This window comes from Nansenia antarctica (assembly GCF_963989245.1).
Source record: "Nansenia antarctica genome assembly, chromosome: 2".
In the NCBI taxonomy this organism is placed as follows: domain Eukaryota; kingdom Metazoa; phylum Chordata; class Actinopteri; order Argentiniformes; family Microstomatidae; genus Nansenia; species Nansenia antarctica.
Genome location: NC_137675.1, coordinates 30,298,294 through 30,310,764, shown reverse-complemented (window position 1 = coordinate 30,310,764; position 12,471 = coordinate 30,298,294). Strand labels below are relative to the sequence as shown.

Genomic DNA, 12,471 nt, shown 5'->3' with positions numbered 1-12,471 from the left:
GTTGTGTTCCCTGTATATGATGTTTGTTCTCCTTCACTCAGATTAATTTCTTCATCTTCATCCGGATTATCCTGATCCTGATGTCCAAGCTGAAGGCCCATCAGATGAGGTACACAGACTACAAGTTCAGGTATGTCAGGACTACAAGTCCATGCATCCTTCGCTTGGCTTTAACCCATTCCACTCTAATGCACTTGATGCTACAGCAGTGGTTCTCAAACTTTTTCTGTCAAGCCCCCCTTGGGAGGACAAAAAATGTGTGAGCCCCACCTCACCCCCAAAAAACTGTCACAACATGGGGCAAGTTTACATTTATTGAACTGAACCACATAACACTGTCTCCCAACAAAAAACCTATAAATACAAATAACACAATATAATAAATAAACACAATAACAATATTTTTCGATTACAATTCTCAAGAAAATGAACACTAACAATCAAGAACATCATAACATTACAGCATTAGTGGCTGCAATGAGCCTGTTTGGCACTGCAGATCTTTTCAAAACGGGGTAGCAGGCCTGACACTGCCACTCTCAAGTCCTGCTCAATGTTGAGCCTAGATCTGTACTTTGTTTTCAGTGAAGCAACAGCTGAAAAGCCAGCCTCACAGAGATAGGATGTGGCGAAGGGAAGAAGGATGCCTACAGCCCTCTGCCCTATGAGTGGATACTCCTTCTCCACACCAAGCCAGAATTCACTCAGTGTCTGACCATTGAACCTCAGCCTCAGGGTGGACTCAGAGGTCAGCTCGATGAGTTGGTCCTCTTCAGCAGAGCTGAAATCAGCAGGTGCTACAGATAGAGATACCTTATTTGTAATTAATTGCATATTAAACATAACACGATTCAATTTTACAACAATCCATTCCAGGTAGTTAGTTAGTAACATACATACAACATTAATAAAATATAGGCCTACAGCACAAAATAGTCACAGTTATATTTAGTCATCAAAATTGCCTACCAACCTGCTGCATTGAATGGATCCACCACCCAGTCATACTCAGCAGTGTTGTGTGGGAAGTATTTCTGGAACAATGCTCCCAGGGAAGAGATGTGTTGCTTCAGGCAGGGGATCACTGTGGTGGCATCACAATCACTGCTTTCTACAAACTTGGTCAGGTTCTGAAAAGGATCAGTATTTCCTTCATCAAGGCGCCTGCCCCACACCTCCAGCTTTCTGGTGAATGCGCTGACCTTATCTGCCAGGTGGGGTAGGTGTTTGTCTTTTCCTTGAAGCTGAAGATTCAGCTCGTTGAGCTTTCCAAACACATCACTGATATAGGCCAGTTTCATCAGGAATTCTAAATTACTGAACTTGCTTGCAGATTCGTGCATTCCCACCTCCTCCATAAACACCTGAATCTCCTCTCTGAGCTCAAAGACTCGGGACAACACTTTCCCTCGGGAGAGCCACCTTGCTTCACTGTGAAACAGCAAAGCAGAGTGTTCAGCTCCCATTTCCTCACACAGTGCAGAGAACAGACGTGCTTTCAGCGGGCGGGTTTTGATGAAATTTACAACACCGATCACTTCGGTCAAAACCTCATTTAGCTCAGGGCTAAGCTGCCTGGATGCGAGCGCCTCTCTGTGAATGACACAGTGTGTCCATTGCGCGTTTGGTGCGACGCGATTTATTAGCGCCTGCAGTCCCTTCCTTTTCCCGGCCATTGTCTGCGCACTATCTGAGCAAAACCCCACACAGTTCTCCCATTTCAGTCCGTGTTCTGTCAGGTAAGTGTCAAGAATCCCAAATAGCTCATTAGCTGTCGCTCTCCCTGTCACATGCTTGCAAAACAGCAAGTCTTCATTCATTGACTCCGAATCTACATAGCGGACATAAGAAATAAACAAGCAGTCCTTATTACTGTCAGTAGCCTCATCAACTTGCAATGCAAAACGTTTGTGTAGTTTCTCTGCGAGTTGTTCCTCAAAGTCCTCTGACATCTCACCTATGCGTCTTGCAATGGTGTCGTTGGACAGGGGAATGGTCTTCAATTTTGCAGCGGTTGTCTCATCAATCAAAGTTGACACCATATCCAGTGCAGCTGGGAGTATGAGCTCCTCAGCTATGGTGTGCGGTTTCTTGCACTTCGCAATTCTGTATGCAACCTTGAATGATGCTATTTGCGCTTTGGTACTTACGGATGCTGCTTTTGTCATATGAGTTTCTTGCTTTCTGTACTCTGTACGTTTTCTTTTAAAGAAGGCCAGTGGCTTCTTTGCATCATTGGGGTGTGTTGTCTCAATGTGCCTTTTTAACTTGTTTGGCTTCAGGCTGTCAATGAGAACCTCGATAACGAGGAGATGGACTCTGTTTCTGACGTTGAGTCAGAATTTTCAGTAGCTGACTCACAAGGTGACATGTATACGTTGGAGGAAATCAACATGTTCCTTGATGCAACATACGGGAAAAAAATGAACAGGGTGAATGAGTATTTTCCCAACAGTGAGAAATTTATAAGGACTGTGCTGATGTTGCAAAAGCGGGTTAGTCTTGATGACTTAGATGAAAAAAAACATTTTAGGCTACGAAAGCATGTCACCGCGATGAGGAAGGTGAAGAAGGTAAAGAAATTGAGCAAATCTAAATAAATGAAAAATATGATGCTGTTTCACTGGGTGTGTTTTATTTTCCATCTGTTTTCTCTGTCTGTTCACTGGTTTTCAGCCTCTAATTTCCATATGCACGGGTTAAGGGTTGGTTCTTTGAACATGAATGGCGGGAGGGATAGACAGAAGGGCTTTAGTGTCCGAACTGTGTGAACAAAAAAGATTAGATGTTTTGTTTTTACAGGAAACACACAGCAACATTGAAAACGAAGTGGAGTGGGGTTTAATGTGGAGGGGTCAGTAGGGTGGCTGTGTTGTTCGCACCTGGAATGGCTGTAAAAGTAACTTCCAGTGTTGAAATAGTAATGGGTAGGGTTCAGATGGTCAGGGCTGAGATTGGTGAGGTCAGTTTTTGTTTTATTAATATTTATGCTCCCAATCAGGGCTCAGAGAGACTGGACCTTTTTTAAAAATTGAAGGACGCCTTACAACAGTGTGGGCGGGAGGAATGCATCAATTTAGGAGGGGATTGGAACTGCACGGTGGATTTCACACTAGATAGGACCAGTGAAGAACCCCATCTACAGTCTTCCACACAGTTGTCTAGGATCATCAAACAGGCAGATTTTGTGGATGTATGGAGAATAAAGAATACACACGTTAGACAGTACACATGGGTGAGGATAAACGATGGGATCATTAGTGCAGCTAGATTAGATAGGTTTTATGTATCACATGTTTTTAGCCCTAAATTATTGAACAGTTTTATTTACCCTGTTGGTTTTACGGATCATCACCTCGTCACCATAGACTTTTATCTTTCCCCCAACACAAAGTGTAGTTTTTATTGGCATTTTAATGTTAAATTATTACAAGATAATTTATTTTGTGAAAAATGTCAAATGTTTTGGGAGATATGGAAGGGCAGGAAGGAAGAGTTTGACTCTTTAAGCCAGTGGTGCGAGGTAGGGAAAACAAACATCCGGGTTTTTTGTCAGCAGTACACTGCTCACTCAACCAGTAGGGTCAAGGCAGCCATTCAGACGCTAGAGCAGGAGATCAAAGACATTGAGGGTGGTCTCAGGGGGGGTTTTGATGGGGATTTTTTAAATAAGAAAAATAAAGAGCTCAGTAGGATTTTATGTGAGAGGGTGAAGGGAGCTATGGTGAGGGCATGTTTTATGAGGATCAAAGACATGGATGCACCTAGCTCCTTCTTTTTTAATTTAGAAAAATCTGTGGCTCAGACTAAGCAGATGGTATGCCTCCAGCTCCAAGATGGGAGGTTGACCACCGAACCGGCTGAGATGAGGAAGCATGCCGTAGGCTTTTATACTGCCCTCTACAGGGCGGAGGACTCCGATGCAGGAGCTTCAGCAGAGCTTCTGCAGGGGTTGCCCCAGTTGGGGAGGGAGGAGGTCTCTGCCTTGGACACCACGATCAGCCTAGAGGAGCTCACTGCTGCTGTGGGACAGTTAGCACCTGGTCGCGCTCCAGGCATAGATGGGTTGCCTGCAGACTTTTATAAACACTTCTGGAGCTGGTTGAGGACAGACTTTTTGGAGGTATTACAGGAGTGTGTTAGGGAGGGTGTCTTACCGGTGTCCTGCCGGCGGGCAGCACTCTCTCTACTTCCAAAAAAGGAGACTTGGCCCTGATTAAAAACTGGAGACCTGTGGCACGTTTATGCACGGATTATAAATTGCTGTCGAAGGTGTTGGCGAACAGACTAAAAGGCTATCTGGGAATACTGGTGCAGAAAGACCAGTCGTATTGCATCCCGGATGGGACAATAATGGACAATCTGTTTTTAATGAGAGATGTTTTAGATGTGTGTAAAATGTATGATTTGGATGTTGGTGTTTTATCTCTTGATCAAGAGAAGGCCTTTGATCGTGTTGACCATGTTTTTTTTATTTTCCACACTGAGGGCTTTTGGATTTGGGGAGGGTTTTTTAGCATTTATAAAATTATTGTATAAGGACGCGTCTTGTATGGTTAAGGTGGGGGGCGCGCTGAGCTGTCCTATTCCTGTGGAGAGGGGGATCAGACAGGGCTGCCCCCTCTCTGGGATGTTATACTCCCTGGTAATTGAACCATTTTTAAATAAACTCAGGAATGGTCTCACAGGGCTCTCCCTACCGGGGCTACCACAGAGCCCACCCTTAGTGGTGTCAGCGTATGCTGATGATGTGAGTGTTTTTATAAAGGAGCAGAGGGATGTAGAGGTTTTAGTTGAGGTTTTAGGTTTTTATGAAAAGGCCTCCTCTGCAAAAGTAAACTGGGAGAAGAGTGAGGCCTTGCAGGTAGGACAATGGCGGGATAGGGCAGCTCCCAGTCTGCCGGGGGGTCTTAAATGGGGAAGAGCAGGTATGAGGGTTTTAGGTTTGTTTTTAGGTACGGAGGAGTTTCAGAGGCAGAACTGGGAAGGTGTTGTGGAGAAGGTGTGCACCAGATTGTCTAGGTGGAAATGGCTGTTACCACAGCTGTCAAATAGGGGCAGAGTTCTGGTCGTTAACAACTTGGTCGCCTCGACCTTACGGCACAGACTGATCGTTCTAACTCCACCAAGGGGCCTGGTCGAGGAGATACAGAGGACGGTGGTGAGTTTTTTCTGGTCAGGCCAGCATTGGATTAAGGCCCCTGCATTGTACCTTCCAGTGGAGGAAGGGGGGCAGGGCCTTATAGACATTGCTGGCAGGATAAGGGCCTTCAGGCTGCAGGCAGCGCAAAGAATGATTTATAACTTGAGCTGGCGGGATACAGCCCGTCTTCTGATGAGGAGGGCTGGTCGCCTTGGCTATGATTACCAGCTGATCCTGCTCCAGCTTGAGCTAGTGGACCTTACTGGGCTGACGTCCTTCTATACGTCGGTCCTGCAGGCTTGGCAAGTTTTTAAGGTCCACAGAGGTACAGCAATAACACCTGGGATGTGGTTGTTTGAGGAGCCATTGCTGTATAATGCCCTCATAAGAACACCCATCTTGGCCTCTGCCAGCCTGCGGTCCAACCTGAGGGAGGCCGGTGTTGTGAAACTGGGCCACTTGGTGACCTTATCCATACAACAGCTGGCAGAGAAAACTCACATCAGATCCGTCAGAGTACTCGAGAGGTTGGTGGAGGAGGTCTGTGCATCCCTGCCGGAGCCCCTAAGAGCATTTGCTGAAAACCGTACTTTATCTGACCAATGGGATGATGAGTGGGAGTATGTGTTTCCGCCTTTGTTTGTCTCCCCTGCTGTTGGCGAGTGGCAGGAAGGAGGGGGGGCTACTGTCTTTTACAACCCCGGAGTTGGGGGAATTTGAGACGTTAAGCAAGAAGGCGGTATATTACAGCTGTGTGAAGGTCTCACACTTGGGTTCCTTGGCGGGGATCGAGGCATCGAGGTGGACTGAGTTCTTCGCTCCAGACTCTTCCCCGAAAGGCTGCTGGAGGTCCCTGTACAAGTCCCCCTGTGAAAAACGGACAGGTGACCTCCAGTGGAGGATTATACATGGGGCCATAGCCACCAATAGACATCTGGTGCACTTGAACCCAGACATAGTTGAGGACTGCCCGTTTTGCTCAGCAGGGGAGTCCTTACAGCACCTTTTCATCCAGTGTCCAAGACTGAGGGCTATTTTTAGTCAGCTGGAGGAGTTTTTTATGGGGTTGGGAACTGTCTTTTCTTTTAAACTTTTTATCTATGGTCCACGATATTCGGCGGCAAAAAGGTTTTTACATGTTTTATTAAATTATTTATCAGGAGTGGCGAAACTGGCCATATGGAAAACCAGAAAGAATTGTATCCAGGGTCAGGGGTCAGTAGACCCACTCCTGATGATGTGTGGATTGCTGGCAGCACGCCTCAGGCTGGAGTTTGTTTTTTACCAGTTAACTGATAATTTAGATGCTTTTATGAGTATTTGGGGTATTGGGGAAGTTTTATGTTCTTTGCAACAAGGGCTGCTGGTGCTTCATTTTTAAGTTTTTTTTTTTTCTTTTCTATATTTTGAAATGTGGTCCTTTTTTTGATTTTGATGGTTGTGCTTTTCTTATGAAGTAAATTAAATAACCTGTATGTTTTGAAAGGTGAATAAAGAAAAAGGTAAATCTCAATCTCTCTCTCTCTCTCTTTCTTTCTCTCTCTCTCTCTTTCTCTCTCTCTCTCTTTCTTTCTCTTTCTCTCTCTCAACTCTCCACTCTCTCTCTCTCTCTCAACTCTCCACTCTCTCTTTCAACTCTCCACTCTCTCTCTCTTTCTTTCTCTCTTCTCGCTCTCTCTCCCTCTCTCTCTCTCTCTCTGTCTCTCTCTCTCTCTTTCTCTCTCCCTCTCTCTCTCTCTCTCTTTCTCTCTCTCTCTTTCTTTCTCTCTCTCTCTCTCTCTCTCCCTCTCTCTCTCTCTCTCTCTCTCTCTCTCTCTATCTCTCTCTCTCCTTCTCTCTCTCTCTCTCTCTCTCTCTCTCTCTCTCTCTCTCTCTCTCTCTCTCTTTCTCTAGACTGGCCAAGTCCACTCTGACTCTGATCCCTCTGTTGGGGATCCATGCCATCCTCTTCACCTTCGTCATCGATGAGTCCGTCCCCAAAGGCTCCATGATGCGTCTCATACGCCTCTTCTACGACCTCCTGTTTAACTCCTTCCAGGTCAGGGGTCAAAATAACTTCCTGTACTCAGTAGCTCGCAGTCGTTGGAATGTTTTGGTGTCCCTAACAGCTGAGGTTAGGATTGGGGAGGTGGCTAGCCTACCTCTAGTGTAGCTCACAAGATAACCCATTTTCAATAACGTTTTACTGCCGATGTTGGCATTCGAAAGCCATAATTATGGTTGTTATGGTGATTAGGATGTAATAGAGGTGTAATTATGTAGTAATATAATTATTTGTCTTTTATAATTGTGGACCTGAGGAGTTTTTATTTTTATTTTTATTATTATTATTATTATTATTATATGGCTATTCAGATTCAGGAAACTTTTTAAAGTTTTGGGGCAATTTTGGGGAATCTGGACCTTTAAAAAAGACATAACAAACGTTCAGCATCAGCGACTAAAAATGTTGAGTCAGGTCAGGTACACAAGTACCTGGCTATCAGTCAGCGTTTACATTGATCAGTGCAGATAAGGCCCAGGCCATGAAGGCAGATTTATCTGCCCTGCTTGATAACATCAGTTGAACCTCAGAAAGACAGAGGGTGTTTCACAATCACTTAAACTCGCTCCACTTATCTGGAGCTTCCTATTGTTTGAGCGATGAGGGGTGGAATAGAGTTGTACTGAGGGGCGGGTTTGAGTTGTAGTGTACTTGTAATGCAGTGTTAATTTTGGCCAAAGATGGTAAATGGTAAATGGACTGTACTTATATAGCGACTTTATCCAAAGCGCTTTACAACGGCCTCTCATTCACCCATTCACACACACATTCACACACCAATGGCGGCAAGCTGCCATGCAAGGCGCCGGCCCGCTCACTTGTTGTCCAAGGACACTTCGACATGTGGCCAGCCGGGGCTCGAACCGCCGATCTGCCAACCTGGCGATCATTAGACGGCGGCTCTACCTCCTTAGACACTGCCGCCCCTAAAAGATGCACACCAGTTCTAGTCACACCCAGTCACCTCCATCCTAGTTCCAGTCCATTTCCGGTTGACGAAAACCGAAAACATTCCAGTCCAGTTTCAGTCCACAAAAACTCCACAAAACATTTGAGTCTAGCCCTAGTCATTGACGAATTGTAGACCAAAACCACACTAAAATGCCTTCGGTCTTCGTCAACCAAAACCAGACCAAAACCAGACCAAAACCAGACCAAAACCAGACCAAAACCAAGATGAAACGTCTAAAAGCCTGCCAAAATGAACAGTGTTGTAATGGGGCTGTGTGGTCTACTATCAGGGTGATGATGTTGTGTTTCCATGGTGATGATGTTGTGTTTCCCCTGCTTCCTTCCACAGGGGCTGCTGGTGGCCATCTTGTATTGCTTCGTCAACAAAGAGGTGAGTCTTAACCTCCATTCATCTGAAGGGGAAATCAGGGCTCTTCAATAATATTCGGGGCCCCTCTGATCAAAGCAATCCCAGAGATTGATTCATTCCCTAGAATGAAAGGATCTGTCGATATATCATTATTGGTCAACTGTATTTCACTCCCTGCTCCATGACGTGACCCTTACTATTACTTTCAATACTGGACTACTGTATAGTTTCTCTCTCTCTCTCTCTTTCTCTCTCTCTTTCTCTCTCCCTCTCTCTCTCTTTCTGTCTCCCTCTTTCTCTCTCCCTCTTTCTCTCTCTTTCTGTCTCTCTCTCTCTTTCTGTCTCCGTCTTTCTCTCTCCCTCTTTCTCTCTCTTTCTCTTTCTCTCTCTCTCTTTCTGTCTCCCTCTTTCTCTCTCCCTCTTTCTCTCTCTTTCTGTCTCTCTCTCTCTCTCTCTCTCTCTGTCTCTCTCTCTCTCCCTCTCTGTCTCTCTCTCCCTCTCTCTCCCTCTTTCTCTCTCTCTCTCTCTCTCTCTCTCTCTCTCTCTCTGTCTCTCTCTAGACTGGCAAAGTCCACTCTGACTCTCATCCCTCTTTCAATCCTGGACTACTCTTTGGGGTACAACCATGTTGTTTTGTAATGTCTGAGTAGTTTGTCTTATCGTGTGTCCTGTTGTGCCGTTTTCGGAAATGTGAAAATGTTTATGACAAGAAATATGAAAAAAAACAACAACCTTGATTCAAGTCTCCCAACAAGCAATCCTGATGGAGTGCTGCTGGCTGCTGCAGACATCAGATCATCTCTGTAATATAATATATACTTGATGTATTATTTGTCAAGATAGTAATCTATTGAAAGCCTCTCTCTTTCGCTGTACCCCCATCATTCTTTATTCTTCTTTCTTTCTTTCTTTTGTTCTTTCGCCCTCTCTCTCTCGCTCCCCCTTCCTCTGCCTCTCCTGCTTCCTCTCACTTTCAATCTCTCATTCTCAATCACATTCACTCGCTTTTGTTCTCTTTCTTCTTTTTCCTCTGTCTCCCATTTCTCTCTCTTCCGCTGACCCTCATCACTCTCTCTGTCACTCTGTTTCCCTCTCCCCCCCACCTCTATCTCCTCATCTCTCTCTCTCTCTCTCTGCCCCCCCACCTCTCTCTCTCTCCCTCTCTGCCCCCCCAACCTCTATCTCCTCATCTCTCTCTCTCTCTCTCTGCCCCCCCAACCTCTATCTCCTCATCTCTCTCTCTCTCTCTCTGCCCCCCCAACCTCTTTCTCCTCATCTCTCCCCCCCCCCACACCTCTTTCTCCTCATCTCTCTCCCCTCCCCTCCTCCCCCCCCCCCATCTCTCCAGGTCCAGTCCGAGATGCTGAAGAAGTGGAAGCGCTGGAAGCTGGGCAAGGACATCGAGGAGGAGTACCGCCACACCCACAGCCAGACGCCCCACGCCAAGGGCAACAGCATCACCGCCGGCAACCAGGCGGACCTGCTCAACGACGACAACAACCCCCCCGGCGGCGGCACCAATGGCACCAACGACGCCCGGGGTGGGGGTGGTGGGGGGGGACGAGGAGGTGGAGGGACGAGCCCCCCCTCCCCCGAACCCGCCCCCAAGTCCTCCCGCTGCGGCGGAGGCGGCGGCGGCGGCGGCGGCTCGGAAGAGACCCGCAGGCTGGTGTTCCCCTCCTGTCGCCACGGCAACGGCAAAGGAGGAGGAGGAGGAGGCAAGACGAGGTCGTCCGCCCTGCAGTTCCCCTCCCCGCCACGCAGGGGCGCCAGCAGCACCAGCGACACCCTGACCGAGGACATCAGCTTGGAGGAGAGGGTGCAGTGTTACGCCGCCTCGCGGTCGCCCGAGGGCGCGGAGAGCAATTTCTAACCAGGGGCGAGGAGGGGGGGAGGGAGGGAGGGAGGGCGGGGGATAGGGGGTGGAGAGAACGAGAGCTTCCCCCCCCCCCCCCTCCCAAAGGTTTAATTGATGTTTATTGTCCCTCAAGAAGACCTCAGACCGTAGAATCTGGACCTACAATGAGTGGGGTACCCCCTGAGTGGTTATTGAGGCTTGAAGAGAAGGGAGACGCCCCCTACTGGTGGGGGTGAGTGGTACGCGTAGAGGTCAGGAAGATGAGGGTGGCGTGACGAAACTTTGATTAAGTGTCTGTCTGTCTTCGGGACCCCGAGCGGCGCTGGGATTTCGGGGAGCGCAACGACGACGGCGGCGGACAAGCTAACACTGACTTCAAAACATCGCGAGTGACGATGAACCGCTAACGGGGGCGACACCGCTAACGTACCGCTATTGCAAGCCGTGCTAAGCTCGTGTGTGGATGACCGCTAAAAGGAATGCTTACCCAATGCTCCCCTGTGTCTCTTTCCTTGTGCTACTGTGAGCCATGCTTGTTAACCTGTGTATGTGTGCTACCGTGGAAACCCCTGGCAGCCACCGTAATCTTCTTCTTTCTTTCTTCTTTTTTTTTTTTTAAACCGAATTACCCGTGGAATTAGCAGCTAGCGACTCAGCTAGACAATTCGAATGAATTAAGTGTCAAATTAACGTCACGATGGATTGAAGTTCACACACACTTTGAACGACGATACCTCTGTGTTATTATACAAACCCTCACGGGCATGTGTCCGCACACACACACACACACACACACACACACACACACACACATACACACACACTCCCACACACACACCCACACACACACACACACACCCACCCACACCCACACCCACACCCACCCACACACACACACACATGCACCCCCCCCCCCCCCACACACACACACACACACACACACTTTGAATGACAATACATCTGTCTTATTACACAAACCCTCACGGGCATGTGTCCGCACACACACACACCCACACACACACCCATACACCCACACACACACACACACACACACACACACACACACACACACACCCACACCATCCCCCCTCCCCCCCCCCCCCCCACACACACACACACATCCCAAAGCGTGCCATTTCAACCCAAAGCACCCCCCCCCCCCCCTCCCCCCGGGGGTTCAGGTCCAGGACAGGATCCATACCCAGGAGACCCTGCTTCCCCAGCTGTGAATGTTCCAGAATGTTCCCCTCCTCTCACCCCCTCCCTCCCCCCTCCCTCCCCCCTCCCCCGAGGCTGCTAGGATTGTGGAACGCCAGACCCTACTATCTATCTCCTAGAGAGCATGATGGGTAGTTTCTGAGGGTGGGATGTATGGCCAGCGTTTATGAGGTCATTGCAGTATGTACAGAGTTAAAGTTATTCAGGTTTGAAAAACAACAAACAGCCAATCAACTATAATAACTTAATGATGCGTCCTACCGGCTTTTACCTAGGCACTGTCCCCCCCCCCCCCCCCGCCTCCCTCCCTCCCCCCCCTCCCTCCCCCCCTCCCTTCCCCCCCTCGCTCCCCTATCCACGACCCAATGTATGTCTGAATGTATGTGTTACTGTGGACAGTACAGCACTGTGGGCGTGGTTTAAGTTTAATGTCTGTACATAGAGATGAAGATATCCTCTGTTGAACTCATGGTTTAAATTCTATCAAGCTAATGTTGAATATGAATATGAATATGAATATGAATATGAATATGAATATGAATATTATTATTATTATTATTATTATTATTATTATTTGTATTTGTATTATTATTATTATTATTATTAATTCCATCACACCAAGGTTCAAATCGTATTTGTTTACTTTAAATAATGTATCTGTGCTTGATTGAGCTTGCCTGGCGCAATGAAGCCATTGGAATAGTGCGCCAGACAGGCTCAGTCAAACTCTGAGTATTTGAAAGAAAACAAATACAATTTAAAGCCCAGATAGTCAGCTATCCTCACCCAGCCCAGTTTAAAAGTGTGTTATGCCACCGCTGCAATGGTGTGTGTGTGTGTGTGTGTGTGTGTGTGTGTGTGTGTGTGTGTGTGTGTGCACTGTACAT

General features: G+C 47.4%; 1 protein-coding gene across 2 annotated transcripts in view; it reads left to right on the top strand.

Annotated features, from left to right (window-relative positions):
- The window catches only part of gcgrb (glucagon receptor b), a 97,754-nt gene extending 86,813 nt beyond the window's left edge, over positions 1-10,941 (top strand). For both annotated transcript variants that reach the window (XM_080522479.1, XM_080522480.1), the window contains exons 11-14: positions 42-130; positions 7,037-7,181; positions 8,488-8,529; positions 9,857-10,941. In XM_080522479.1, the coding sequence (XP_080378605.1) occupies positions 42-130; positions 7,037-7,181; positions 8,488-8,529; positions 9,857-10,381 (801 nt within the window). In that variant the 3' untranslated portion in view covers positions 10,382-10,941. The remainder of the gene's footprint in view (positions 1-41; positions 131-7,036; positions 7,182-8,487; positions 8,530-9,856) is intronic.
- Positions 10,942-12,471: the final 1,530 nt, after the last annotated feature.